The 27,485-nt window shown below is 43.6% G+C and overlaps 1 protein-coding gene across 1 annotated transcript in view; it reads right to left on the reverse strand.

Annotated features, from left to right (window-relative positions):
- Window positions 1-27,485, reverse strand: part of VWF (von Willebrand factor) — a 749,192-nt gene that overhangs the window by 321,514 nt on the left and 400,193 nt on the right. Inside the window, exon 30 of the mRNA XM_044087471.1 lies at window positions 17,598-17,741. Within this exon, the coding sequence (XP_043943406.1) occupies window positions 17,598-17,741 (144 nt within the window). The remainder of the gene's footprint in view (window positions 1-17,597; window positions 17,742-27,485) is intronic.

A 27,485-nucleotide genomic window follows, 5' to 3' on the forward strand; every position in this document is an offset into this window, starting at 1 on the left:
CCCCTGGCAATTTGTGAGCGTGACCTGCCCCCCCTAGTCCCTGGACATCTTGGGGTAACCAGGACACAACAGGCCACATGGATGTGGCCCTGGACATTCCCAGTGGGGACATGGTTCCAGTGGACATGTGTCGTCAGACAGTAGCCAATCTGTACCTCCACCTGGTAGTGCCCGTGCAACCCCTGGCAGGCACAGGTCATGTGGCTGTGGCTGGACACAGTGAGCTGTACAACCTGGTCTGTACAATCTGGAGCTGTCAATAATACCCCTGTGTAGGCCTCACAAAAGGCAGAACTGTGTGCACACATACACGCACACAGCAAACACATCTCTAGGGCACCACAACACCCACATGCATACTGAACAGACATGTCCAACCATGTCACCAGCCCTTACCCACACACATGATGTCATCCATTGGTGCAGCCTATGCCCCTGGCAAACATTATCACCCAGTGCATATGATGAAGCCTGCACCGCATCCCTGTAATCCACACCATCGGTGCAGGGACATGCTCAAATGGTCTGATGCACAGGGTGAACAGAATAGTGAGAGAAGTGTATATAACATTAGCTGTGTAAGAATAGCGAGAGAAGTGTATATTACATTAGTTATGTAAGAATAGTGAGAGAAGTGTATATTACATTAGTTGTGTACTGTTAACACTCACCAGACATACCATGTAGTACAGGTTTAGCATGCATTGTTATATGTTCACAGTATGTGTCTTAGTAACAACAGTAACAGCATGTTGGTAATGATGCCCTGGTTCCCTCCTTATGGTCTACTTGCATGTGCCTACAGGTAGCAGTGTTTGCAGTCTCCCATGTGTAACTGTGGAGTACTCACAGGCACGTATGGCAATATCAGCATGCTATACGTAGCCTCGACCTGACTGTTGGAAAGGCTAACATACCACAGATGTCCACACATATACTGATCCAGACGCATGTGGGCAGTTTAATAGGCTACAGTGGCTAGAGACGTGACATCCATACCAGGTCACATCACAGGTATTTTGACATGGTGCAGGGGTTGTACACAGTGGTCTGGCCGATGATAATGTTAGAGGCCACCTGATTGCATGAGACCTCACTGTGTAGCAGTAATACCCTGTCACATTACAGGAACATGCCCACACTCACGGGGTCAACAACACTATAACGCACACCCCATAGTGTTGAGGTGAGGACCCTTGCCTATGTGGTCATCACCCTCACAGTACTGTGCACCCACGCGACGCGACACAGAGAAAGAACATGTACAGGTAGCCAGTATGGCTGAGACCTATGGCATCAACAGGGTAGTAGACTGCATCATCATGAGGGGTTAGGGATCCTGTGTGTTCTGTATGGTAGCATACACCCTCACTCCATGCACCAGACAGCCATACATACATACACACACACTGTGGAGACCACAAATGTCATACACATACGGATAGCTGATGTGTGTGATACACACACCACCCCTGCCTACGTCATGCTTTCCACACTGCAGTATGTACAGATCTCTACAACAGTGTAGAGGGGTTTGTAACAATTGGGATGTAATCCCCACCATATGTGGTATATATGGTCATACAAGCAAACACACATGGCAGTAGTGTGAATGATACACCTGCTATATGATGATACATCTGACAGACATGCAGCAGTATTGGCCGCATTATGTGTACCAACGCTAAGTCCGGCAATTGTGGTGCTATATGCACACGGGAGGATGTAAGTGTTACAGATGTCAGGTGACATACAGTCAGTAACACCTGACTGCTGTGTATGTTTTATGTCTTCACCATCAAGTAACAGTAACATAACGTACTGTTTGCACATATAATGGTAGGATGGCGTGTGACATACCTGTGAGCCGTCCCCGGCAAACATCCATCTGCACAGGTGGATCACCACTTTATGTACACACATCCATCCATACCTGATGTACATCCTACCGTACTGTCAGTATATCACCATATACAGGTGTCAGTGATGGGGCTGCATTGCAACTGCATGTTGTAGTTAGGCACAGATGAGTCACATACATCAGCTACTGCACATGCATGGTAGCTGCATGCACACTACAAATTGTACATGTGTGTTGGTCCTACATGCCTGTCATGTAGCCATGTTTGTATGCATTGCAATTGGTGGACATGTGTGATGACATACATAACACATGGACTGTTGTACGATATGATGGGTGTCATGGATAACTAGTACAGAGGGAATGTGTCCTCAGTCAACATTGCTACCTCAGGTACTGATAACATTCAACAGCCATGGACCCACCTTCCATTTGCGTGCGTGTGATTGCTGTAGCCACTTGTCTGCACGGAGGACAGCAAAAGCTATGCTATGTACATATGTGTTGTGTGTGTGGTCCATGCACATATTCACTGTGATTACATGTATGTCATATCCAAACATGTGTGTTCTTTGGTGTACAGTGACAGTCATCTGTTACAGCTGTGTAAGACCCAGGGCCCCTGGTATGTGTAGAGCCGACCTGGTCATTACAGTGGTATCATTGCAATGCATAACACATGATGGAACCCTGTCACTACATGTGTAGTCTGCACAGTTGCTGTAGACCTATGTACTGTTCACTGGTCATGTGTCACATGGTGTTGTGATAATGTATGGCAGTGTATTGCTGGTCCTACGACATGGTAATGTCTGAGGGCTACAATGTAGACTGTGGTGTGTACCTCTGTGATCTGCACCTGAGACATCTGTGATGGCTCCTGAGTGTGTACTGGTCAGTACATGTGAGTGGCATTCATGTACGTGGGGACAGTAACACCATACTGTGCCCTTCCGTGTTTAGAATCTGTGTGCATGCAAGATGGCCCTTTGCAACTGCTAAATGTGTGAGCATGCCCAGTACGCCATTGTGTAGATGGACACACAGTACATTCCAAACTGTGCCCTCCCATGTTTAGAATCCTTGTGCATGCCAGACGGCCCTTTGCAACTGCTAAGTGTGTGAGCATGCCCAGTACACCGTTGTGTAGATGGATAAATAGTACATTCCAAACGGACGTGTGATACTAAGCGTGTGGGCATGCCCAGTGACAAATTGTGTCAGTGATGTGCCTCTGTGTGTTGGATTGGCCATTGACATCCAATATAGCAATGGTGGTCATCCAGGCAACAGATGTCCATTTTCCACGTCACGATGGATGCCTACATTGAACACACTGGTTGACTGACTTGAAGGGTGTACTGTCTGTGGCACGTCACGTATCTATGTAGTGTTGTTGTAGTGCTCCATAGATATTTAGTTTCCCCAATCACACCACTGCCGTGTGTTTGTCTATGTCTACCTTGGGACAGTAATATGCTTTCAGACTGCTCACTCTCTATACATTCCCTATCAGCATCCTTGCCTTTGCGGATGATGTCACCCACCTAGAAGTATGCCTCTGGGAGTGCTGTGTTCAGTAATCTCGGTAGCACGTTCTGTAACTGCATAATGCTGTAGTGTGATAATGGTAGTTAGATGTATGTTCAACTCCTAGCCCTGCCACGTGTGTGCCTGCGTGTGTGTGTATGTGTGTTTCCAGCTGCCTGGGGTCACAGTAATGCTTTTAGATGCCTCACACCACATACATTCCCTATCGGCGCCTTTGCCTTTGCGGATGATGTCACCCACCTAGAAGTATGCCTCTGGGAGTGCTGTGTTCAGTAATCTCAGTAGCGCGTTCTGTAACTGCGTAATGCTGTAGTGTGACAAGGTAGTTAGGTGTATGTTCGACTCCCAGCCCTGCCAAGTGTGTTCCTCTGTGTATGTGTGTGTTTCCAGCTTCCTGGGGACAGAGTAAAGCTTTTAGATGGCTCACAGCACATACATTCCCTATCGGCATCTTTGCCTTTGCTGATGATGTCACCCACCTAGAAGTATGCCTCTGGGAGTGCTGTGTTCAGTATTCTCGGTAGCGCATTCTGTAACTGCGTATTGTTGTAGTGTGATAAGGTAGGTAGGTGTATGTTTGACTCCCAGCCCTGCCAGGTGTGTCTGTGTGTGTGTGTGTGTGTGTGTGTTTCCAGCTGCCTGGGGACAGAGTAAAGCTTTTAGATGGCTCACAGCACATACATTCCCTATCGGCGTCTTTGCCTTTGCGGATGATGTCACCCACCTAGAAGTATGCCTCTGGGAGTCCTGTGTTCAGTATTCTCGGTAGCGCATTCTGTAACTGCGTATTGCTGTAGTGTGATAAGGTAATTAGGTGTATGTTCGACTCCCAGGCCTGCCAGGTATGTGTGTGTTTCCAGCTACCTGGGAACAGAGTAATGCTTTTAGAAGGCTCACAGCACATACATTCCCTATCAGCGTCTTTGCCTTTGCAGATGATGTCACCCACCTAGAAGTATGCCTCTGGGGGTGCTGTGTTCAGTATTCTTGGCAGCGAGTTCTGTAACTGCGTATTGCTGTAGTGTGATAAGGTAGTTAGGTGTATGTTCGACTCCCAGCCCTGCCAGTTGTGTGCCTGTGTGTGTGTGTTTCCAGCTGCCTGGGGACAGAGTAATGCTTTTAGATGGCTCACAGCACATATATTCCCTATCAGCGTCTTTGCCTTTGCGGATGATGTCAACCACCTAGAAGTATGCCTCTGGGAGAGCTGTGCTCAGTATTCTCGTTAGTGCATTCTGTAACTGCTTATTGCTGTAGTGTGATAAGGTAGTTAGGTGCATGTTCGACTCCCAGACTTGCCAGGTGCGTGCCTTTGTGTGTGTGTGTGTGTGTGTGTGTGTGTGTGTGTGTGTGTGTTTCCAGCTGCCTGGGGACAGAGTAATGCTTTTAGATGGCTCACACTACAATCATTCCCTATCGGCGTCTTTGCCTTTGCGGATGATGTCATCCACCTAGAAGTATGCCTGTGGGAGTGCGGTGATGCCTGAACTCGGTAGTGCATTCTGTTACTGCATAATGCTGCAGTGTGGTAGACTAGACAGGTAGATGCTCGATTCCAGGGCATGGCAGGTGTGTGTTTGGCAGTTATACTGTATGTGTTGGCATCTGTGGGTGGCTAGCTGCAGGATGTGTCCAGTTTGTTTTGTTGCTGACCTATTTAATGTCCACAGCCCGCATATTCTGCCAAGACACTGGGTTGTCAACACATACAGTTGCCAATAGGTCTGGTGAGTAACTGTCAGCAGCCCTACTCTTACCCTTGCTATGGTCTGACCCATGTGACACAACATAACACACGTGCCTTGATATTAACAACACTACATGATGCAGGTGGCACATGTGGTTACCTTTCCATTCCTGTCTAATGCACTGCTGTCATGTGGTTCACTGTTGTGACATAAATACCATATCTACATATGTGTACATGTATATGCGTGTATGTATATATACACATATATATATATATATATATATATATATATATATATATATATATATATATATATATATATATATATATATATATATATATATATATATATATATATATATATATATATATACATATATATATATATGTATATATATATATATATATATATATATATATATATATATATATATGTCCATGTATATATGTCTACAAATAATATATGTGATATATGTAGATGTAGAGGTGGACATAGATGTGAACATATGTCTGGGGACTTCAGCACTATTGATTATTTGTGCCAGATGATCTGTACGTGATAACCTGGGATCTATGTATATCTGCCATGGCGTGGTGTTAATGCACATCATCTGTGGTGTGCAGGGCCACGAGTTGTAGTCATGTAGACACCGGTTATTTTGTTGCTGGGAAGACCATGGGACATCGAATGTGGTGATGGTAGGGCACCTGTTGCCAGTTGTGTGTGGATCTGAGCGACACTGAGCAGTGGTTAATATGTTGGAGGTTCAGTATGGGTCATATAACTATTCATTAGAAGACTATACTATGCAGATGAGGTTGACTATGGTGTATCACATTTATCACCAGGGTGTGCTGCTGGTCTCTGGAGTGTATATGTGTGTAGTCAGCCAGGTGCAGGTCTTGCATATAGTTGATAGCATGGGAGGGAGTTCAGGCATACTGTATGTACATTGCAGAACTTTGCCTCGGGAGTGCTCCTGCCTTAGCAAACCTCAGCTAGGGGTGTGTCTATACCTGCCTGGTGACATTGGGAGGGATGACAGCAGTGGTGGGGTAGTCAGGGTGTCCAGGCTGCACAAACAGGTGTTGATCAGCACAATCAGCTGATGACATGGCCAGCCCACACATGAACAGTACACTAATGCGAGCAAGCAGCATACACACATATTTCATCCACACTCTACACCACCGGTGTATACCTGCAGGGACATTTCATGACATAGTCCAACCAAATGACACGGGCTGCAGCAGGCAACATATACCAACATGTGCAGGGGGCTGGGGCATTGCGGATGTGTATGCTGCCGAACAACCCTTACTGGGGTGACATAAGACTTTATTGACCAAGGGTGACTTACCAGGGTCTACATGGGCTGGGGATGTTGGAGCACTATGGGGTGGACAGAGATGTCCTACAGCAGCTTGTTGACCTGAGCCTAACACATCACACAGGCCGAGGGGAACGCATCACAGTGGATACCATGAGATGTGTTGTCCTAGGTGTACTAGCCACAGGTATCTCACACAGCACAACTGGGGATATCATGAGTATCTCACAGGCATCTGCATCCAGAGTATTGCACCACTTCACAGATGCCATGTCAACACATGCTAGTGAGCACGTACAGGTCCTCCACATACGTGATTAGTGGACCAGCAATATGAATCTGTTCCACCACATGGATGAGTACCCTGGGGTACTGAGTGCTATAGCCTGCACATGTAGCACCACCCGGGGAGAAGGGTAGGGCCTACAGTCAGTGCAGGGACATACCCTGAAACAGCTAGGCCCTATGCAATGGTCAGGACATGACATTGAATGTGTGTGCTGTTTGCCCTGGAAGCTGTGATATGTCCGATATATGGTGTCTGACACAGCGGTAGCACACCAATGCCTATGTGGACATCCCCTACAGTCTCCCAGTGGGGGATGCTAGGTAAACACTGATGTAGTGGCTTATAACACCCATCAGCAATGCACACACACCTGAACACTCACACCATACAGTTCTGGTATCCGGACACATCTGTAGGGGCTCTGCAGTATTCACAAGTTACATGAATACATGTTGTTATGTTATTTGCTTTGCTACACAATGTTAGCCTGCAGTAACAGTTGCAGCATAAACGGCATGGGGCAGGGCCACACATCCCAACACCACTGCCAAGGCCTGTACAGGCACAGTGTGACTTGGTGAAGGAACTACCTGTGTAGGGCACAGTTGGCGACAGCCCATGCCCAGTATGACCTGCCCTTGGCAAAGAGGCAACACACGGCATATGCACACAGTAGGTACCCATGGATTTCCCTCTCTGACCCGCAGATAGTACAATGGATGCCAAACATGATAGTACCTGTGCTCGACCATGTATGGGAGGTGCAGTGTGTGCATCCGACATAGGCAGCACTCCAGCACCATCCTCAAGTCCGTAACACAACCAGGGTAGGTCTATTGACCTAACAAGTGGCGGCTGTATTACAATGTGTACTTACCCATTGCTCTGGTATGTATGTGAGCATGCAAGTGACTGCGGTGGCCAAATGTTAGGGCAGCAGACAGTACACATCCATAATGGCACCATGACCTCTGTAGCACATACGGGGTTCACAATGGTAGCCTGTAGTACACAGGGTGTCCTACCCATTGCAGATTATGGGCTGACCATCATGTGTGTCCGTACAGCCCACACACGTCCCATGCAGCTAGACAGATGTGGACCAATACAGACAAATGATATACGATGGCCTATGGATATGCCCACTGACTGATTCCCAACCCCGTATGACACACATAGATGACAGCAGGCCAGGCTGTTTAATGTAGGATGTGTAATAGGGTGTCCAACACCACTGTGCTGGTAATTAATGCTGGGAACTTACGTACCCTGGTATCCCTCCAACCAGCAATTTAGGTAGGTCCACATACTGACATGGAGTACCTGGCAGACCAGTACAGTAGTGGCAGATGTGTACAACTGTTGGCTGTGCCCCCCGTCATACCTACACATGTGAGAGTCATGTGCACCACCCACGGTGCTGTGTAGGACTGTGGTTGCATGTCCCCCCACGCTATACAGTCATGTAGCAACTGTCAATGCCACATGACCATTAGCTACCCTGCAGACACAGCATGTCACCTGTCTGTGTAGAATGGAGGGGTCAGCAACACAGTACTAACTATCTGGACATGTGACACATGCAATACAGATGACCATACTTTGCATGCTCACACACATGACGGTATTGTCAGTCTACAACATGCACAACAGTCATACTGGGCATGCTCACACACTGAAACACAGGACGGCCAAGCATGCACACACCAGTGGTCTGGACATATCTGCCAGTACATTGCTATATTGTTGGATGTCTGCACTGTATGGTGTTTGCGGTCTATTGTCTGTACATATGCCATGGTCTATTGTTCAGTCACATGAGCTATGTGCGCAGGGTTTGTCTACCATCACGTGTATAGGGCGGTTCTTTGTTTGCGGACAGGCCGCCGCCTTTGGATACAAACCGGGTAAGGCACAGTCCAGCAGGTGGGAGCTGTTGTGCGTGGGTTTGCACAGTGTTAAGCACTGCAGACCTCTGGTCACAGCACCTTATACATGTTTACACTCCACATTTCTTTGACAGGGCACTACTGGCATACTGGTAGACAAACAAGCTTACAGCCGCTCACTCTCCAACATGTCCGCTTACATTTGTCACTCACACTGGGTGTGTGCGATCCCTTGTGATGCGTATTACATCAGACTACATGACTACAGTATCGGGTATGTGTAACCATTTTGCGATGGCAGCCGTTCGACTTTATGGACTCGGCGGCCTGTCCAGTGATGTAATCATATTATATGCATGTTCTTTATACGATCTGCTCCCATCTGCCTGATACATGGGAACTGATACTCTGCAATGCTGACGTGACTTGAGTTTGTTAATGCTACCGCATACCAACTGCATGTTGACCACCTTTCAGATTGCATGACGGGAGACTGTAGGAGTGACACCTTTCCCACTTTGCATGGGACAGTCCATCATCACACATCACATGTGACAATACCAGAACTCTCCACCAATCGGGGACACATTTCTGCAGACTCAGGGACAGGTCATGAAAAAAAGGGACACATTTACAAATGTAGAGCTATTAACTTGACACATTGACAGAATCAGAGCATATGACATAATACACATATTGTGACGTAACAGTTGTTTATAACTCTTACTTATTGTCATTAGTCAGTGAGTGTAATTCACCACCTTTCCTTCAACAGCCACAACATTTAGGAGGGATTAAGAAGGACACAGTTAGACTTTCAGTCAAACTCAGGGACGTACCTGACATTCAGGGACAATTGAGTGGTATGGACAATACTCTAGCCATTGCAACTGTCCTGATTAGGGGACCTTCTCATGTTGTAGGTGTCTGTACTGGTTGCTTGTTACAGGTCTTGTATACCTGACACGTCAATATGTCATATGTAGTAGCATAAGCAACTATACAGCTGCTAGACTATGCTTTGATTTGCTCCGATATGTATATTTCTGTACTATGCATGGCTGTATGTATGTTCTGCCCTGGTACATCTGACTGTTCTACAGACCAGATTCCAATTTGGCCGTTCAGACTGGTGGCGGACCTATTGACCCTATATGTAGAGCTATCACATGTGTCGAGGCAACACATACCCACATCATACCTCTCAACTGTCCCTGATTTTCAGGGCCGTCTCTGATTTTGAATCATATTTTAACTCTGTCCCTCGTAATCCCTCCTAAAACTAGTGACGTTTCGAGGAAAGGTGGTGAATTACACTTAATGAATAATGACAATAAGTAAGAGTTACAAACTTCTTTTACTTCAGAAAATGTGTATTAATTCATATGCTCTGATTCTGTCAATGTTTCCAGTTAATAGCTCTAATATTTTAAATGTGTCCCTGATTGTCCTTGTGTTTTCTTGACTTATCCGTGATTCTGTTGCAATTTGTCCCCAATTGGATGAGAGGTCTGAGCCACAGCCAGTAGTACACAGACGACCTCCACGGTTTGCATACGTTAAGGTTATTCATGTAGCATTATAATTGATAATACTGCTTCCTATTACATGTAGCTGTTACTGATACAACAAACTGATGTCTGACACCACTACACACACTATATAGCCTCCATTCCTGAACTCACAGGCCCAGACCTCTCAACCAATTGGGGACAAATTTCAGCAGAATCAGGGACAAGTCAGGAAAAAACAGGGACAATCAGAGACAACTTTAAAATATTAGAGCTATTAACTTGATACATTGACAGAATCAGAGCGTATGAATTAATACACATTTTCTGAAGTAAAAGAAGTTTGTAACTCTTAATTATTGTCATTATTCATTAAATGTAATTCACCACCTTTCCTCCAAAAGCCACTAGTTTTAGGAGAGATTAAGAGGGACAGAGTTGAAATTTGGGTCGAAATCAGGGACGTCCATGAAAATTGGGGACAGTTGAGAGGTATGCACAGGCCATGTGCCATAACTGTCATTTTGCAAGACACAACTGCCCAGACGGGTGTGTCCCTCACAGGCGTATGGGTGTTTAACCTCTTCTATTATACTATCATCTACCTGAGGTGGTCAGCAACTTATGCACTTTCCGTCAGTAGCAGAACTCACATACCAATGGGTGTGAATGAACACTGTATCAGGAACAATGCATAACACACTGCAGGACACATTTAGGTGATTGGTTCTATTAACCAGACACATTAACAGTCATAGAACATATGTATTCATTCACGTTTGTTGAGGTACATGCTGCTTATGACTCATACATGTTGTCATTTGTCATTACCTGTATTCCGCCACCTGTTCACCTAATATCAGTAGTTCTGGCAGTGTTTCTTTGGACTTTGTTACATTCTGATACATAACTATGGACATCCATGCTACTTGGGTACATGGCACTGTGTAGGTCTCTATGTATTCCCAGATGGTTTACAAACTATCCGGTAGATGTGCTCTTCAGGTTTGGGAGGTGTAGGCGTATGCTATGCCCACATAGGAATATTAATGACTTCCACTGGGTGGGCCTACTACATCTCTGCCAACCAGCACCTGCACACTTAAGCCCATTAATGCATACCCATGGTCCACCTACCTGGCACCCCTCTACAGCAGTCATGACAAATACTTACTGTGAGTGCAGCTGGGGTATGAGCACACCCCTACACATTGCCCACTCTCCCCATCTCGGGACACATGTCGTATGTTTTGTCAACCCATGTATTATCACACTGGCACAACCTACTGTTCCATGTACACCTACATCCTGCTCGTATTAGTGTCGGCAGATTCTTTCATACCTTACCTTTTTGGGGTCCCTCAAGGGACACCGTTATCCATGTTTAAAGTGTAGACCTTGGAGAACTCTCCCACTGGTCCTTTCCTACCGGTGTTTTGGACAGCGGCAGTGTATTGATTTGTATTGCCTGTCTGTATGTCTGTCTGGCTTAGCTGGGTGATGTGGGGGGGTACAACGTTTCTTTATTGGACCTCCCAGTCACAAATGCCCGGGCTGTAAATATGTTAATCCCTAATTACTGTGAAGTAACCTATTTATGTGAATTTGTATATCTACACTGACATATAGTTTGTTTTGTGTGTATGTGTATATATCACTACCTGTTGTTTGTGTATATATATCTATCTATATATATCCGTAGTATATCCTTGTGTGTGTGTGTGTGTGTGTGTGTGTGTGTGTGTGTGTATATATATATATATATATATATATATATATATATATATATATATATCTATATCCGTATGGATATATATGTGTATGTAAATTATTATAGCTATGTGTATATATACATTTTTATCTATATATACATATGTGTGTCTGTTAACCTATACATTTCCCAGACATGGACACTTACACATGCGTATTGATTTTATCCCTGCTTCAACAGCATACTATTGCCTTAGTCATTCTGACACTGGCACTTCACTCCGGTGAACTTGTGCTCAGTATATTGCACATTATGCAGCGGACAAATGTCGCAGGTTTTTCATGTCTGGGGTGCCGCTGTTAGCTGGGTTCTGATAGTGTCATTCGACCTATTCCTCGTATGCGCAGCCTATTATTCCTGCTACTGTGTTTGTTTCTGTACACATTCATATTATTACTGTTGATAGGATGTGTGTTTGTGTTACTGTGACTGTAAGTCGACAAATTGTTGTCTTCATGTAGTTGGGTCTTTCTGCTTTTCCCGGTTTGGGGTTGTCACAGCAGAACTCCATTCCACTCATGGGTGGCGTATAGGTTTTAAGTGCCGTGCTGCCAAACCTGATGCACAACGTCCGACAATGATACGCCCATTCACGCATGTCACCACGCAAATGATGCTCTATCTGGGAATCGCAACTACGTACTAGCTAGGGTTACCACCTGTCCCACTTTGTGAGGGACAGTCCCGCTTTGGGCAGTTGTGTCCTGCGAAAAACTGACAAAATGGCAGGTGTCCTGAGATTATTGTACAAAAATATTTCCTACGTTTTCTTTCATAGTTTCATGAAACAGTTATTTTTTCTCTGAAACACCTACATGTTATATGAAATAGCATAAGCAACTCAAATGCTACACGAATAAGCTTTTATTTTGGCAGAAAGGTGAAGTTCTATCATTTGTACTGGTCATGGGTATGTTTTGTCCTGCCAATCTGACATTTCTACAGAAAATGTCCCACTTTGAGCATTTGAAACGGTGGTAACCCTACTAGCTGACCTCCACGGGCTGCTCCATTCACCCGGCGTAACATACCCTATCACTCCTGTGTCCATACTCGCATATCCATGGTTTCTCCTGCACACCTGTGTTGAGTTTCCCCGCATAACAGACATTATACACCTGATATCACAGCTATGACACACCTTTACACATTGCCCTCTCATGAGCATTGGGGCCTTACACACATTTTGTACTGCCTCGTTTATTCACAGACTCACCATCCATTAATATTTGCACATACGTGCCTTTCCTGGTGTTATGCATTACGAACAATTTGCGTGTTACAAGTGTAGGTGGTCACAACATGTCCTACATTCCATCTGTTTACAATGTTGACATAGCACTTCAGTGATGTTATGGCCACTGGTATAGCCCTGCCTCTGGTGTGGAGAGCGGTGCTCTGCCCACACTTGTGCAGCTTTATGTGACATACACTGTGAGCACTTCATAATTCCTAACTTGCTCTGGATTCCCTTCACAACCCTTAGGTTTGCTTTTGTCTTTCAGCGTTCCTAATATATATATATATATATATATATATATATATATATATATATATGTATATATAGATAGATATGTAGCTATATAATTGAATATTTCTGTTATGTCTGTGGATATTTCTCTATACACACATCTGTATAACTATATATATATATATATATATATATATATATATATATATATATATATATATATATGAAAGGTACAGCTGTAGAAGACAACATACATTTGCTATGCTAATAGCTGCGTACACCTGCGCGGGCCCACTTGCATCTACTTATTCTGAGTTGCAAATGTTTACAGGCACGTCTTTAGGATTACATGTGCCTCATTCCTTATGACAGCACCACTTTGATGGAATCCGGTTAACGGACCCATGTGAACACGGTCACCTTTACATGTATAACTGTTGGCTTTACAGCACAGAGGCATTCATTACACAATTAATATGTGCTATAGTAGTACTTGCACCGGGAATGCCTTTACGTTGGGCGGATGCTGTAACCACTACACTATTGGTGTTCTTGCTCATTTATATGTATACCCATGGTTCATAGCTACTCTGACATACACCTCACTACTTCCCTTACACAGCAGGCATCCATTCTCCTGCTGGGAAAACCGCAGTACTACAATCTGGACATTCCCTGTTTTCTACTGCTCTGGACCCATGCTGCGAGTCTACTCACTCCAAGGATATTCATAACCCCTACGCTTATAGTCCTCGCACATACGTGTGTTGGATTGTCAGGGTTTTCATGTGCTGGTCCGGGTTTAGGCTCGGCCGACTGGTGACTAGCACTGCCCTGGTGCTGTTCAAAGATCAGACATAGCACATGGCCAGAGTTAGTCCAGAGTTTCACAGTCTACCTGTGTTTATAGACGCAGGTGTTTGGGCACCTCTGACCACATTATTGGGTCAGTGCTACATAATTTAGGGCGGGGAGTGGTCCCACTACATAATGCAGGTTGGGGGGGGTGGTTTCCCTTCCCATCTGACTATTTCATTCATTTATACATACAATGAATATTATTCTGGACATCTGTTATGAAATCACTACAGGTATGCAATAGTCTAATCAACAGCTGGGACAGTTGGTTGATGTACTTCTGTGTACGGACCTCTGATACTCGGGGACTCATGTCTACAGTGACAGGGACAAGGCTATGACAACTCAGGGACAATCACGGACACTTCTACCATATTAGTACTATTAACTTGGAACATGTTGACAGATTCGTAATACTACTAATTGTCTGCAGTTAAATGCATCTAGTACTCTTCATTGTTGTGAGTAGTCATTCTCATTCAACACCTTTCGCCCAAAGGGCACTGGCTTTGTGAGTTTTTAAGGGTCTGGCCAATTATTGTGCGAATGCTCTGACCATTGGTATCTTTGACATTGTCATATATACGGGTTGTCCTGTATTCCGGTGACTAGGGTTGGCACCTTTTCACATGGCCAAGATGGGACATTTTCGGAACGCACCTGGTTTTACATGCCGACACATACCCACGGTCAGTACAACGGATAAAACTTTACTTATTTGCCGACATAAAAGCCTATTGTTGTAGCGGTTTATTTGCTTATTCTGTTTTTTGTAACATTTAGGTATTGTAGATACTGCAATAATTATTTTCTGCTACTATTACATAACATATAGGACATAATTATGTCCTACAATCCCAGGACATTTGCCATTTGAAATGTCTTTTGTCAGGACACAACTGTCCAACAATGGACTATCCCTCGCAAAGTGGGACAGATGACAACCCTACTGCGGACACCAGATTATTTGGGCCAACACATAGCCACAGTCACTGCAGGTTTAGAACAGTCATTTGTTTCCTAGCTGTAAGCCTTATACCTTTGGCACTTTTGTTGTTTGCCTGTTTCTTGTATGACTTACGTTTATTCTATCCTGACATGACCGCTTTAGGCAACTGTTACATGCAGTATGGTGCATAGTTATTACCTACGGTCACAAGACATTTGGCATTGTACCATTGTTGGTCAGGTCACACCTACACACACATTAATTGTCCCTCACACAGTGGATCAGGGGTATTCTGTTTACATCAGTGCCTTCATCACCCTTATACCATGTGCCACTATGCGAATGTGTGCAATATATTCTCCCACTTATTCGTGTCGGGACACGTGCGTCACGGGCAGGTGTTTGATCCTGGGTGGTAGGTTATGCATGACCACTTAGGGCTGGACAGTGTCGTGCACCTCTAATGCACATTCCAACTTGTGTCCAGATATCTACTGGACTGGACTTCATGTCTTCCATTCTAATGTTTACACAGCTTACGTATCCCATGAGGGATATCCAAAAATTGGACCGATCCACAACAAGCGAAATAATGAACATCTTTTTGGCGATATGAAACTATGCTGGGGGTTTTACATGCAAGGGATACATAGTGTGCAATCCTGCAACTGCCTAGGGTGACACCACCTACTACATATGCGTAGTGGTCACTATGTGTAGCTGTGGCTGCACCAAACCAGTAGGCCAAGTATGGCTGGATTTGGTGGACGTTCAGGTACGGGAGCGGGTTGTGTGATGTGGAGGGGATGCTGGGTAGTCCATTATGCATCCAGGTGTGTTGGATTTGTTATGGCCAGTTCCATCAGGACCAATCTGTGGGTATGTACCAGCGACATGTCTATTGATTTGTATCACACATTTCAATATTCATATGTTTGTGGGATTGTGTTCTACAATATGGCCTGTCTGCTTGTATTGCAGCTGTTTATACATGTGTTTGTGTTTCTTTCAGCTTCACCCGCTGCTCCCTCATACACCTCTGGTTCACCTATTCTGCATATGACACAGTATCGCCTTGGAGGATTGTACCATTACCCATCCCCACACACACACAGATTCCTCACACCCCATACATCACTGCTTTGGTTATTGGCCCATGACACGGCCAGAGTAACACATTGAATACCCTACATGTGTCAGGTACCTGTACAGTTGTGTGGACTACCCTGCCATGTTTGCTTTCCACATGCTATACCTCATGCACATAGGTACACACCCACACTTAACTTTCATTACATGGTTGGTTTACCCGGGTACTACCCGTTCAACTGTGACACATCCTGACAAGTTTGGCTTGTACCGCTGATTTCAGGATTTTGGCAGCCTGTTCTACTCATTGGTAGGATGCCACCTTTTCCTATGTCCAGGATGGGATATATTCAGTACACATATCTGACTGTACTGGACAGCATGTCCCCACAGTCGACGGTACGGATAATACTGTTCCTTTCAGCCTACATGTTTCCTTATTGTTGTAGCTGTTTATATGCTCCTTCTGTTTCATTTACATGCTTATTCTATTTCCTATCACATTTGGTATGTGAAATACGGACATACCTTTTGTATGTGACTATTACATGCCTTGTGGGATATGATTCGGACATACGGTCGCTAGATATCTACATTTATCGTGTATTTTGTTATGGACACATCTGCCCAGCTGTGTACCCTCCCTCACATTATGGGTCAGCTGGTGACCCTCACCATTGGGCTGGACATACCTACTGGAGGCTCATTAACATATGATGCATTTCACTTCCACTTGGTATAGCTACCTAAACTGCGTTGGGACTATGGCCACACGGTCTTCCATGTCATTTGTTCGCGGGATAGGGAGCCGTTATTCCCTACCGTGCATTTGTGTTTGCTTCTTCACTTTGTGTTCGCAGTAACTTTCTTGCATGCTTTGCATACGTTTCAGTATCCACGGACACTGACAGATGTGATTAATATCTTGCAACTTGTTATGTGCAAGCATTTTAGGTTGCACATCGACAGCTGCCATTTCCACGCCTCCATGCAGCACTTCGACACGCCCTATGCACTCGCGCTCCTTTCCTGTGCACTTGGCTGTGGTGGCAGCGCGCCTTCATTAATATGCATTTGGCGCTACTGCGCCATCTTCACACCGCACTGTCGGCGCAAGCCAACCGCCGTCCTTGTGCCGAGCTTCAAGAATCCCAGGGTATGATTTCAGCAAAACCAGAATCAGTTAAGTTGCATGCAGTATTACTATGAATACAAGCACTTTGTCACTATTACCTAGTTTTGGGAAGAGGAATGATTCATCTTTAACATTTTCAAACATTACAAAAACCTATAATGAGAATGAAGGCTGGATAAGAAAAGTAAAGTGCAACACCTACCTATATGGTTGGCCCCTGTCTGCTCTTGCTGAATCAACGTCACCATATGAAGAAGGGATTCAGGAGTCTGAGCATCTGTCCATGTGATTTCTAGTGAATTTGAATGTCCATACTGAAGAACAGCCACCTGTGTTGCATTGTGACCTGAAATAGGAAAATGTTGCATTTTATCATGTATAGAACTTCAGGAGTTTTCATTATCTATTAAATTACTTCTTCACCTTTAAATGTCATACGTTATGTTGAAATAGTAAATCTTATGCTTTGCAGATGACCTCAGGTCAGGTTAATTTTCAGTTTGATCTAAAATTCATTTGCTGGGGAAACAGGAAGGGATTTTCATGTCATGCCTGCAGGTATTTTTAATTAACCATAAATGGGATGTCACTAGGGTGGTTCCAATATGAAACATTTAATGTCAACAACCCAAACATAAGAGCTGCTGAAAACTAATGTCTAAAATACAGAAGGTTGAAAAAGATAACCATAAATGTTCTGATGTGGGGGCCAAGCTCCCCTAAATGTATGTATACCAACTCAATGATTACACCAACTCAAAGAAGGGAGAAATCTCAAAAAAGAAGGGAAACAATACTGCTACGATTTCAAAGTGTGCACCTACAGAGATTTTCTGTGGAAAACAGCACTGTGTTACTCAGCATCTTGGGATTTGGGCAACTGATGCATGAGGAATTTCACCTTGGCCACCTTTAGAGGTCCCCCCTAGGGCATTTCCTTATTTCTGTAGACAGTGATAAGAATGCAAATACGAAAAAGGTTGAATACTTACTGATCTACAAGTGAGACTGGATGTCTCTCCAAAAATATTTTTGAAGATCTGAGGCCAGCAAGGAATATGGTCTAAATGGATTGGATTAATGCTTGTATTTCAAAATATTTAAACCTCTTTAAAATATGTAGAAAACAAATATTATAGTAATCATTTTTGCGCTTGGAGTGTTTGTCTTTTCGGTTTTTCCTGGTAAGGGGAGCTTGGAGTAAAGTCAACAAATATATGAAGTAAAACTCAAAATATGAAACTTGGGCATCATCAAGTAAATATCAGAAAAGTGATACATACATAAAAACACATAGGAAAGAGACTTTAGGTAATTAAATGTTGCTTATTTTCAGCATATTTTTCAGAAGTCACACAGTGAGCTACTATTTGTCTATAAATTGTATTCCAGGCATTGACTTTGAGAAGACATAATTCACATAAAATAAATTTTCATTCATAAACATGCCACTCTGGTAGTAACCAAAGGTATCTAAAGACCTGTAGCAGGACTCCACTGTTTTGAAACTTCCAAATGCCCAGTTCTTATTCTTACCCCGCATTATTAATGTCATTGGCCTAGTGTCTCATGCAGCATATATAACACATTCATTGTAATAGCATAATAAAATATTCTCATAGTGGCCCACTGTCAGCATCACCCAAAACAATGTGGACACAGTCATAGAAAAATGTTTTTTGAGAGTTACAATCCAACACACACACACACACACACACACACACACACACACACACACACACACACACACACACACACACACACACACACACACACACACAGTACACATTTACACTTATATTAAGAATGTTTTGTTCCTACTGGTTTCTTTGAAAGACATTAACTAAGGAAGTTGGACTATATATTCAGGTGTGTTGATAGTTCATAGTGTCCTTTCTAACAGTCATATATTGTGGCTGAGTCTCAGGTATGTTGATAGTTCACAGTGTCCTTTCTAACAGTCATACATTGTGGCTGAGTCTCAGGTGTGTTGATAGTTTACAGTATCCTTTCTAACAGTCGTACATTGTGGCTGAGTCTCAGGTGTGTTGATAGTTCATAGTGTCCTTTCTAACAGTCGTACATTGTGGCTGAGTCTCAGGTGTGTTGATAGTTCATAGTGTCCTTTCTAACAGTCATACATTGTGGCTGAGTCTCAGGTGTGTTGATAGTTTATAGTGTCCTTTCTAACAGTCATACATTGTGTCTGAGTCTCAGGTGTGTTGATAGTTCATAGTGTCCTTTCTAACAGTCATACATTGTGGCCGAGTCTCAGGTGTATTGATAGTTCATAGTATCCCTTCTAACAGTCATACATTGTGGCTGAGTCTCAGGTGTGTTGATAGCTCATAGTGTCCCTTCTAACAGTCGCACATTGTGGCCAAGTCTCGAATGTTGCTGCTGGGCATTGGCATTGACCACAATCGAGTATCCTCAGTACAAATCAGAACACATTTCAAAATAAATTCTTTACCCCACTGGTACATTTGAGGGACATTATCTGAAGAATTGGGATTAATTATTCAGAAGTGTTTAAAGCTTTCATTGTCCTTTACAAATGATAATCAACATCATAGCTAAGGATATGAGTAATGCTGTTGGTAGAAGTTGGCATTATCCTCAATCTAGTACCTTCAGTACAAGCTAGAAGACCTTACAATAAAAAAGAAAAAAAAAATCACTATACATTTTGCACCACAATGACAAAGAAAGCCTCATGATCTACTTACCTGATCATGAGTAATTTGGACCCTATCCAGCCCAAGTGAGTACACTGCAGACAAGTGAATGTGTTACAGGATTACCAAGTAGTCTGTTAAGGTAACAACAGCTAACAGTGGCTCCTTTCACTGTGAACCACAGTGGACATAGCCTGGATCAAACCCTACTCTTCTGGTAACTCTGGAATCCCTATCATAAGTTTCTAGAATGTGAAGCACTACCTGGGCACTGTAGATAGTTTTTTTCCAAAAGTCTTCCTCTGCTGTAGGCATTGTGAAATTTATCCACCTGACTAAGTTATTCTAAGTTGTTAGGTGTACAACCAAACATAAAAAACAAAGAAACAATTAGTTTTCAGATGAATAAATGTTTAAGGGCTGTCATGGCATCAGATAATGACCAAAAGTCTTCAATATCCATTAAACAGCAATTTAGATACGGTCAGAACTTAGTTTTCTCCAGTATTTACTCCTTTCAGTAATTTCTTTCTTCTGCATTGATGCTCACATTATCTATCCAACATCATAAACACTGAGTGGTAAGCATTTCCCACCCTTCACAACACTCAGCTGTGGGTTGCATGGTAAGCATTTCCCACCCTTCACAACACTGAGCTGTGGGCTGCATGGTAAGCATTTCCCACCCTTCACAACACTCAGCTGTGGGTTGCATGGTAAGCATTTCCCACCCTTTGGAACACTGAGCTGTGGGCTGCATGGTAAGCATTTCTCACCCTTCACAACACTCAGCTGTGGGTTGCATGGTAAGCATTTCCCACCCTTCACAACACTGAGCTGTGGGCTGCATGGTAAGCATTTCCCACCCTTCACAACACTCAGCTGTGGGTTGCATGGTAAGCATTTCCCACCCTTTGGAACACTGAGCTGTGGGTTGCATGGTAAGCATTTCCCACCCTTCACAACACTGAGCTGTGGGTTGCATGGTAAGCATTTCCCACCCTTCACAACACTGAGCTGTGGGTTGCATGGTAAGCATTTCCCACCCTTCACAACACTGAGCTGTGGGTTGCATGGTAAGCATTTCCCACCCTTTGGAACACTCAGCTTTGGGTTGCATGGTAACCATTTTCCACCCTTCACAACACTGAGCTGTGGGTTGTGTTCTTTCATCCCTGCATGGCAGGCAAGGTGACTACATGATCTGTCCGTAGGCAGAATGCAAGAGCTTCAGGTGGTAACACAAACCTCTGCTAACTCAGGTAAGTGTAATAGAGAACACTGGCAGATTCTAGCTAATTCGGTTTAAGAAGTACAAAAGTCAGGAAAGGCTCTTGTTACATCACTCTGAAGACTCATACATATTTACTTACTTTTGATTTAACAGGAGGCCTATGTTTAGAGGTGTGCTGTGGTGGTATTTGTACAAATAGAGGGATATGTGATTAGGAAACAGTGGGGACATTTATTTACACTTCTGAATGTGACACAGGAGTGATCCATGTTGGAGGGACAGATGGAATGATACCAAAAACAAAGTGACAGAAGCCAGATCTGCAAATTTTAGAAGTGACAAATGTTTGATTCCAAAGGGAATTTAATAGAAAACGTAAGTGCAGAAACAAGCACAGGAAAGAATAGTACAATTATATTCTCTTGGGATTCTAATGAGAGACTTCTAGTGAGTAAGATGCTTTAAATGAATAAATTGCCTGAGCTAAAACCTACAAATCTGCAGTTGTCATGGTCAAATATAAGGAGAGGGCATGAGACAAATGAGAGGATGAGGTCAGTTGGAGGACAAAGATGTTAGCTACAGAAGGAAGATACAACTGATTATACAACTATACTGACACTGCAGAGGGTTGCTCAGCAATACCAAAGGAGGATGACTGACTATGCTGCTGTACTGACACTGCAAATAGTTGGTCGGCAATACTGAAGAGAGTGTGACTGACTATACAGTTATACTCTCACTGAAAAGATTGGGTTGGCAATGCCCAAGGAGGATGTGACTGACTATACAGCTATACTGACACTGCAAAGGATGAGTCAGCAATACTGAAAGAGGTTGTGACTGACTATACAGCTATACTGACACTGCAAAGGATGGGTCAGCAATACCAAAGGAGGGTGTGACTGACTATACTGCTATACTGACACTGCAAAGGGTGGGTCAGCAAAACAGAAGGAGGTTGTGACTGACTATACAACTATACTGACACTGCAAAGTGTGGGTCCGCAAAACTGAAGGAGGTTGTGACTGACTATACGGCTATACTGACACTGCAAAGGGTGAGTCAGCAATACCGAAGGAGGGTGTGACTGACTATACAGCTACGATACTGCAAAGGGTGGGTCAGCAATACTGACGGAGGTTGTGACTGTAGATACCACTATACTGACACTGCAAAGGGTGGGTCTGCAATACCGAAGGAGGGTGAACTGACCATACAGCTATACTGACACTGCAATGGGTGGGTTGGCAAAATATGTAGAACTTGAAATGAAAATTCATGGCAGGAGAATTTTGTGCAGTTAATTTACAAAGAAAATTAAGAGAATGCATGGGACAGGCATTTCAGTTGTGTCAGTGTTTTATTAGTTTTAAGGCTTTCTCCAGATCTCTTTAATACTGTTATACACATGAGATTTGGGAAGCAGTCAGTAGAAACATTTGACACTGCCAGGTATTTAGTTTCATGTATTTGAATGATTTACAGATAAAAAGAACTATCAACCCTTAGCTAAATGTTTAATTTGTGAACTTTAGCTAACAAAAAAAACAAAACAAAACAAAACAAAAAAATGCTAGTGTATTTTAAAAGTGAGAAAAATAATCATGAGACAAGTGAAAAACAAAACTGAATTTTCAATGTGAACATTTACAAAAACACATCATATTGTTATTTTACTGATCTTATTGGCCATTTTGCCATGCTGTTCTAAATAAAAAAGTTTCCTATTCTTTGCAATAAGTGCATAATCTATCACACACATGGGTCATCTCCAGCTTAGGCCAGCTTAGGGAGACAGGACCTTGTTTAGTGTCTCATATAAAGGAGGGCACCACAGGAATGTGGTACTCACTTAGTAGCCTTCAATTTGACTCTTTTTGGAATTCTCACTTAGACCACACTCTGTAATAATTGACACATGACTGGGAGACTACCAAACATTTGACGGACAGCAATAACAAGTGGTCTTAACAGTATTGTTACTGACACTCTGCAGGAGTAATTCACTGTAACTTACAGGTTCATAGGTTCATAGGGTGGTACTAGGCTATCAGCCCTAGGGCCTATACAAGCTTAGCCATAACAATTCCCTGGTTATTTCTTCCCACACTATTTACTTCCCTGGACCCCTGTCTAGCAGGGCGACTGACGTGATCCCCGGGGTGAATTTCCTTTCTCCCATCCAATCATCAAGGTTCCTTTTGAAGAGGGCCAAAGAGACACTCTACTTGACATGTATGGGCAATCTATTCCAGGGTCTGGGGAGTCTCTGGTGTCTGGGTCAGGAACCTATCCCCCCAGCATGTTTTGTTTATTGTGATGACAAGGTTTAGATCCCTGGAGTGTGTGGCTCTGAGTGATTGGGATTTCTGTAAGTGTAGCATGTCCAACAGCTCTGGGTTTGACATGGCCTTGTATGTTAAGCAGAGATCGCCTCTGAGTAGACGATATGCGACAGAGTATAGCTGGAGTTTTTTAAGGAGGTCAGTGTAGGGCATGTGCTTTAGGCCTGTGATTCTTTTAGTAAGGCATTTCTGTGGCCTTTCCAGTTGTTGCAGATGTCTTGAGAGGTACATACCAAACGGGGTGTTGTATTTTATAATGGGTCTAATGAGGGATGAGTACAGTGAGACAATGACCTCCTTTTTTCTGGATGAAAAGTCCTTAGTGATGAGGTGTGCCACATAGAAGGATTTCTTGACTGTTGTTGCGATGTGGTTATCGAAGGTGAGACCACTGTCCACCTGTGTCCCTAAGTCTCTTATCACACTTTCAGTGTTTAGTGTACTGCCACCTATATGGTAATTCATGGGTACATGTTTTTTCCCAAAGGGGATAACTATACATTTCTTGGCATTGAGCTTGAGCCCATGGCTCTGGCACCAAGCATCTGTTTCTGTAAGGCCCTTTTGTAGAGTATCCACATCATTTGGGGATTCAATAATGGCTCCCAGTTTGCAGTCATCTGCAAACTTTGTTAGCCAGAGTCCCTTAGTGTTGGCCTGTACTTCAGAGAAGTAGATGCCAAACAAGAGCGGTCCCAGGACTGAACCCTGAGGTGCTCCACTTGTCACTTGTCTGGAGCTGGATTCGGAGTCGGCTACTTTTACAGTGTGGGTTCTATCAGTAAGCCAGTTAGGAACTATTGGGTGATGTAGGGATTAATGCCCAGCTTAGTAGGTTTATCTATGATTCCAGAGTAGGGGATGGTGTCAAAGGCCTTGGCAAGGTCTAGATAGGCTGTGTGGACCACCTTACCCTTGTCCATGGCTCTGGAGACTGATTTGAAGAAGTCAATCAGGTTCAGGAGACAAGATTGGCCCTTCACGAACCCAAACTGGGTGGGGTCCAGTGTTTGAAGGTTGCCAATGTCTTTGTTTATAAGTTCCATGATAATACGCTCCATGGCCTTGCAGATAAGGCTCGTCAGACTGATAGGACAGTAGTTTCTGGGATCCAAGGTGGATCCCCCCTTGTGGAGTGGGATAACTGTAGCTCTGCGCCACTCAGTGGGCATGAAACCTGAGGTGAGGCTATGATTAAACATGACACTTAGGTGATGTGCCAGTTCATATTGTAGTTCATATAGTACACATGTTATCTGGTCCCATGGATGCTGTATTCTTAGCTTTGGAGAGTGCGTTTTTTACCTGTGTGGCCGTTATTACCAGAATTTGGCAATCTTCCGGTATTGAGATGGGCCATTTAGGGGGTGAGAGGGGGTGAGGTTGGCACTAAATTGATCTGCCAGGGTATTGGCAATATCCTTGGGATCAGTATATTTAATGCCATTCTGTTTTAGCTCAGAGCAGAGCTGAGCATTGCCATTTAGATTCTTGACATAGTTATAGAATGCCTTGTGGTTGCCTTTGGAATCTTTGGCAATTTTATTTTCGCAACTAGCTTTGGAGGGTTTTATGAGGGATCTCAGTTTCTTACTGAGGCTGGTAAGGGAGTTTTTTGCATCCTGGGATTTTCCTCTTTTCTGCAACAGTTTCTTCCTTTTGTTGTAAAGTTTGTTTATGGCAGGGGACCACCAGATTTGCTTCCTTTTTTTGGATGAGAGCATCTTGGTTCTATTTGGGATGGCACAATTCATGCATGAATGGATGTGCTCATACAGTGCCTTAGTAGTGTAGGACTCAGCAGTCAGTTCCCATCTGCATGGGTGTCATGAAGTTTGTCACTTCTGACTTGAGTAGCATGAAGTTGGCTTTGGAGAAGTTTTTTATGGAGGTTTCCTTACTGGGGGGTGGGGGTGGGATGTGGATGTTAAGGGTGATTAGCTTATGGTCAGACCTGACTAACGAGGGGGGTGACCATAGATGTGGAGCATCGATTTCCCATGTTGGTAATGACCAGGTCTAGGATATTGGAGCCCCTGGTGGGACTATGAATTAGTTGATCCAGGGCATTGGAATTTATGAATTCTAAGAACCGTTGGGCAAAGGTGTTGGTACATGAGTAGTTTTCCCAGTTAATGGCAGGGTAGTTACAATCACCCAGTATTAGGGTGTTTAACTCTATCTTAATATTTTCCAGTATGTTTAGAAATGTGTAGTGAGAATCTTGGGGTATGGTGGGGGATCTGTAGCAAGCTACAATTTGGTTTGCAGTCTTATCTGTTAGTTACACCTGAAGAATTTCAGACGCATTGTGTTGGGCAACTTGCCCGGTGGTGTGAATACCCTTGGTGAATATTGACACTCCTCCACCTTTAGTGTTTCGGTCCTGGTTTGGTGGCCGAAAAGTGTGATAAGAGTTGTAGCCTGGTATTGCATGGGTGCTCTCTGGAGCCTTGAACCAGGTCTCAGTTACTGCACAGATATCGATGTTCTCCATTTTTAGGAGTGCCTCGAGAGAGTGTTATTCTCTGCTGTTTTACCATCTGAGACAAATCGTTGCATTGTTGTTACAGTGTTCACAAACTGCTGTTGCTGTTTTACCATCTGAGGCAAATCGTTACATTGTTGTTACAGTGTACACAAATTGCTGCTGCTGTTTTACCATTGAGGCAGATCGTTACATTGTTGTTACAGTGTACACAAATTGCTGCTGCTGTTTTACCATTGAGACAGATCGTTACATTGTTGTTACAGTGTACACAAATTGCTGCTGCTGTTTTACCATTGAGGCAGATCGTTACATTCTTGTTACAGTGTACACAAATTGCTGCTGCTGTTTTACCATTGAGGCATATCGTTACATTCTTGTTACAGTGTACACAAATTGCTGCTGCTGTTTTACCATTGAGGCAGATCGTTACATTCTTGTTACAGTGTACACAAATTGCTGCTGCTGTTTTACCATTGAGGCAGATCGTTACATTGTTGTTACAGTGTACACAAATTGCTGCTGCTGCTGCTTTCACTGTAATTGTAATTCTTTATTGTTTGCTAACTGTTCCTCTCTGTTTGCCATTTAAGTTATGGCTCTCTGCAACTATAACTGACAACTAATGAGTGAATGACTTGAGATGCCTTTCCTTGGATTACATAAAGAGAGAGACATGACAGAGCACCCCGATTGGTATGAAAGCACTACTGAGCAGTATCCTACCCACACCAAGAATGATGCTGAGATACAAACAAAGGATAATTGACTTGAACAATTAGCTTAGTTGTTGGTGTCATTCTAAGGGGATCCTATCTACAGCAGCCTGGGTGAGAGGATCAATAACTCCACTTGCTTTAACAAGTCTGGTTTGCACCTCTTTCCTCATGGCTTTCACATATTGGCCAAAACTTTCTCCACTCCATAGTGCATTTTTTAGGTAAGGTCAGCTCTCAAAAACTACCAACATGGACAAGCAAACTAATGACTATATTAAGGTGGTGCTCAATGCTAAAAGCAGAAATAACAAGATGCAGTCCCTACAAACATTCCTGACCCTCAGTAATATAGCCATCTGCAGCATTATTGAAACAAGGTTTCACTGTAGTGCTATCACTTTGCTCTGTATCAGGTTTCAATGCTTACCACTCATTTGGACCCACCCCCTAGTAATGACTGCATTGTAGGTGAGGGCATGTCCATATTCCAAAGAAGCCCAATAACACTAAGACTTATAAAGTAAGGCAATGACTTAGAGCACCTCCATATCCTACTTACCATCAGCAAGATTCTGTGTCATATCATAATCAACTACAGAACCACCCCCTATATCACCTGTAT

Source organism: Protopterus annectens, chromosome 11.part0 (assembly GCF_019279795.1).
Source record: "Protopterus annectens isolate FY-2018-M chromosome 11.part0, PAN1.0, whole genome shotgun sequence".
Classification (NCBI taxonomy): domain Eukaryota; kingdom Metazoa; phylum Chordata; order Ceratodontiformes; family Protopteridae; genus Protopterus; species Protopterus annectens.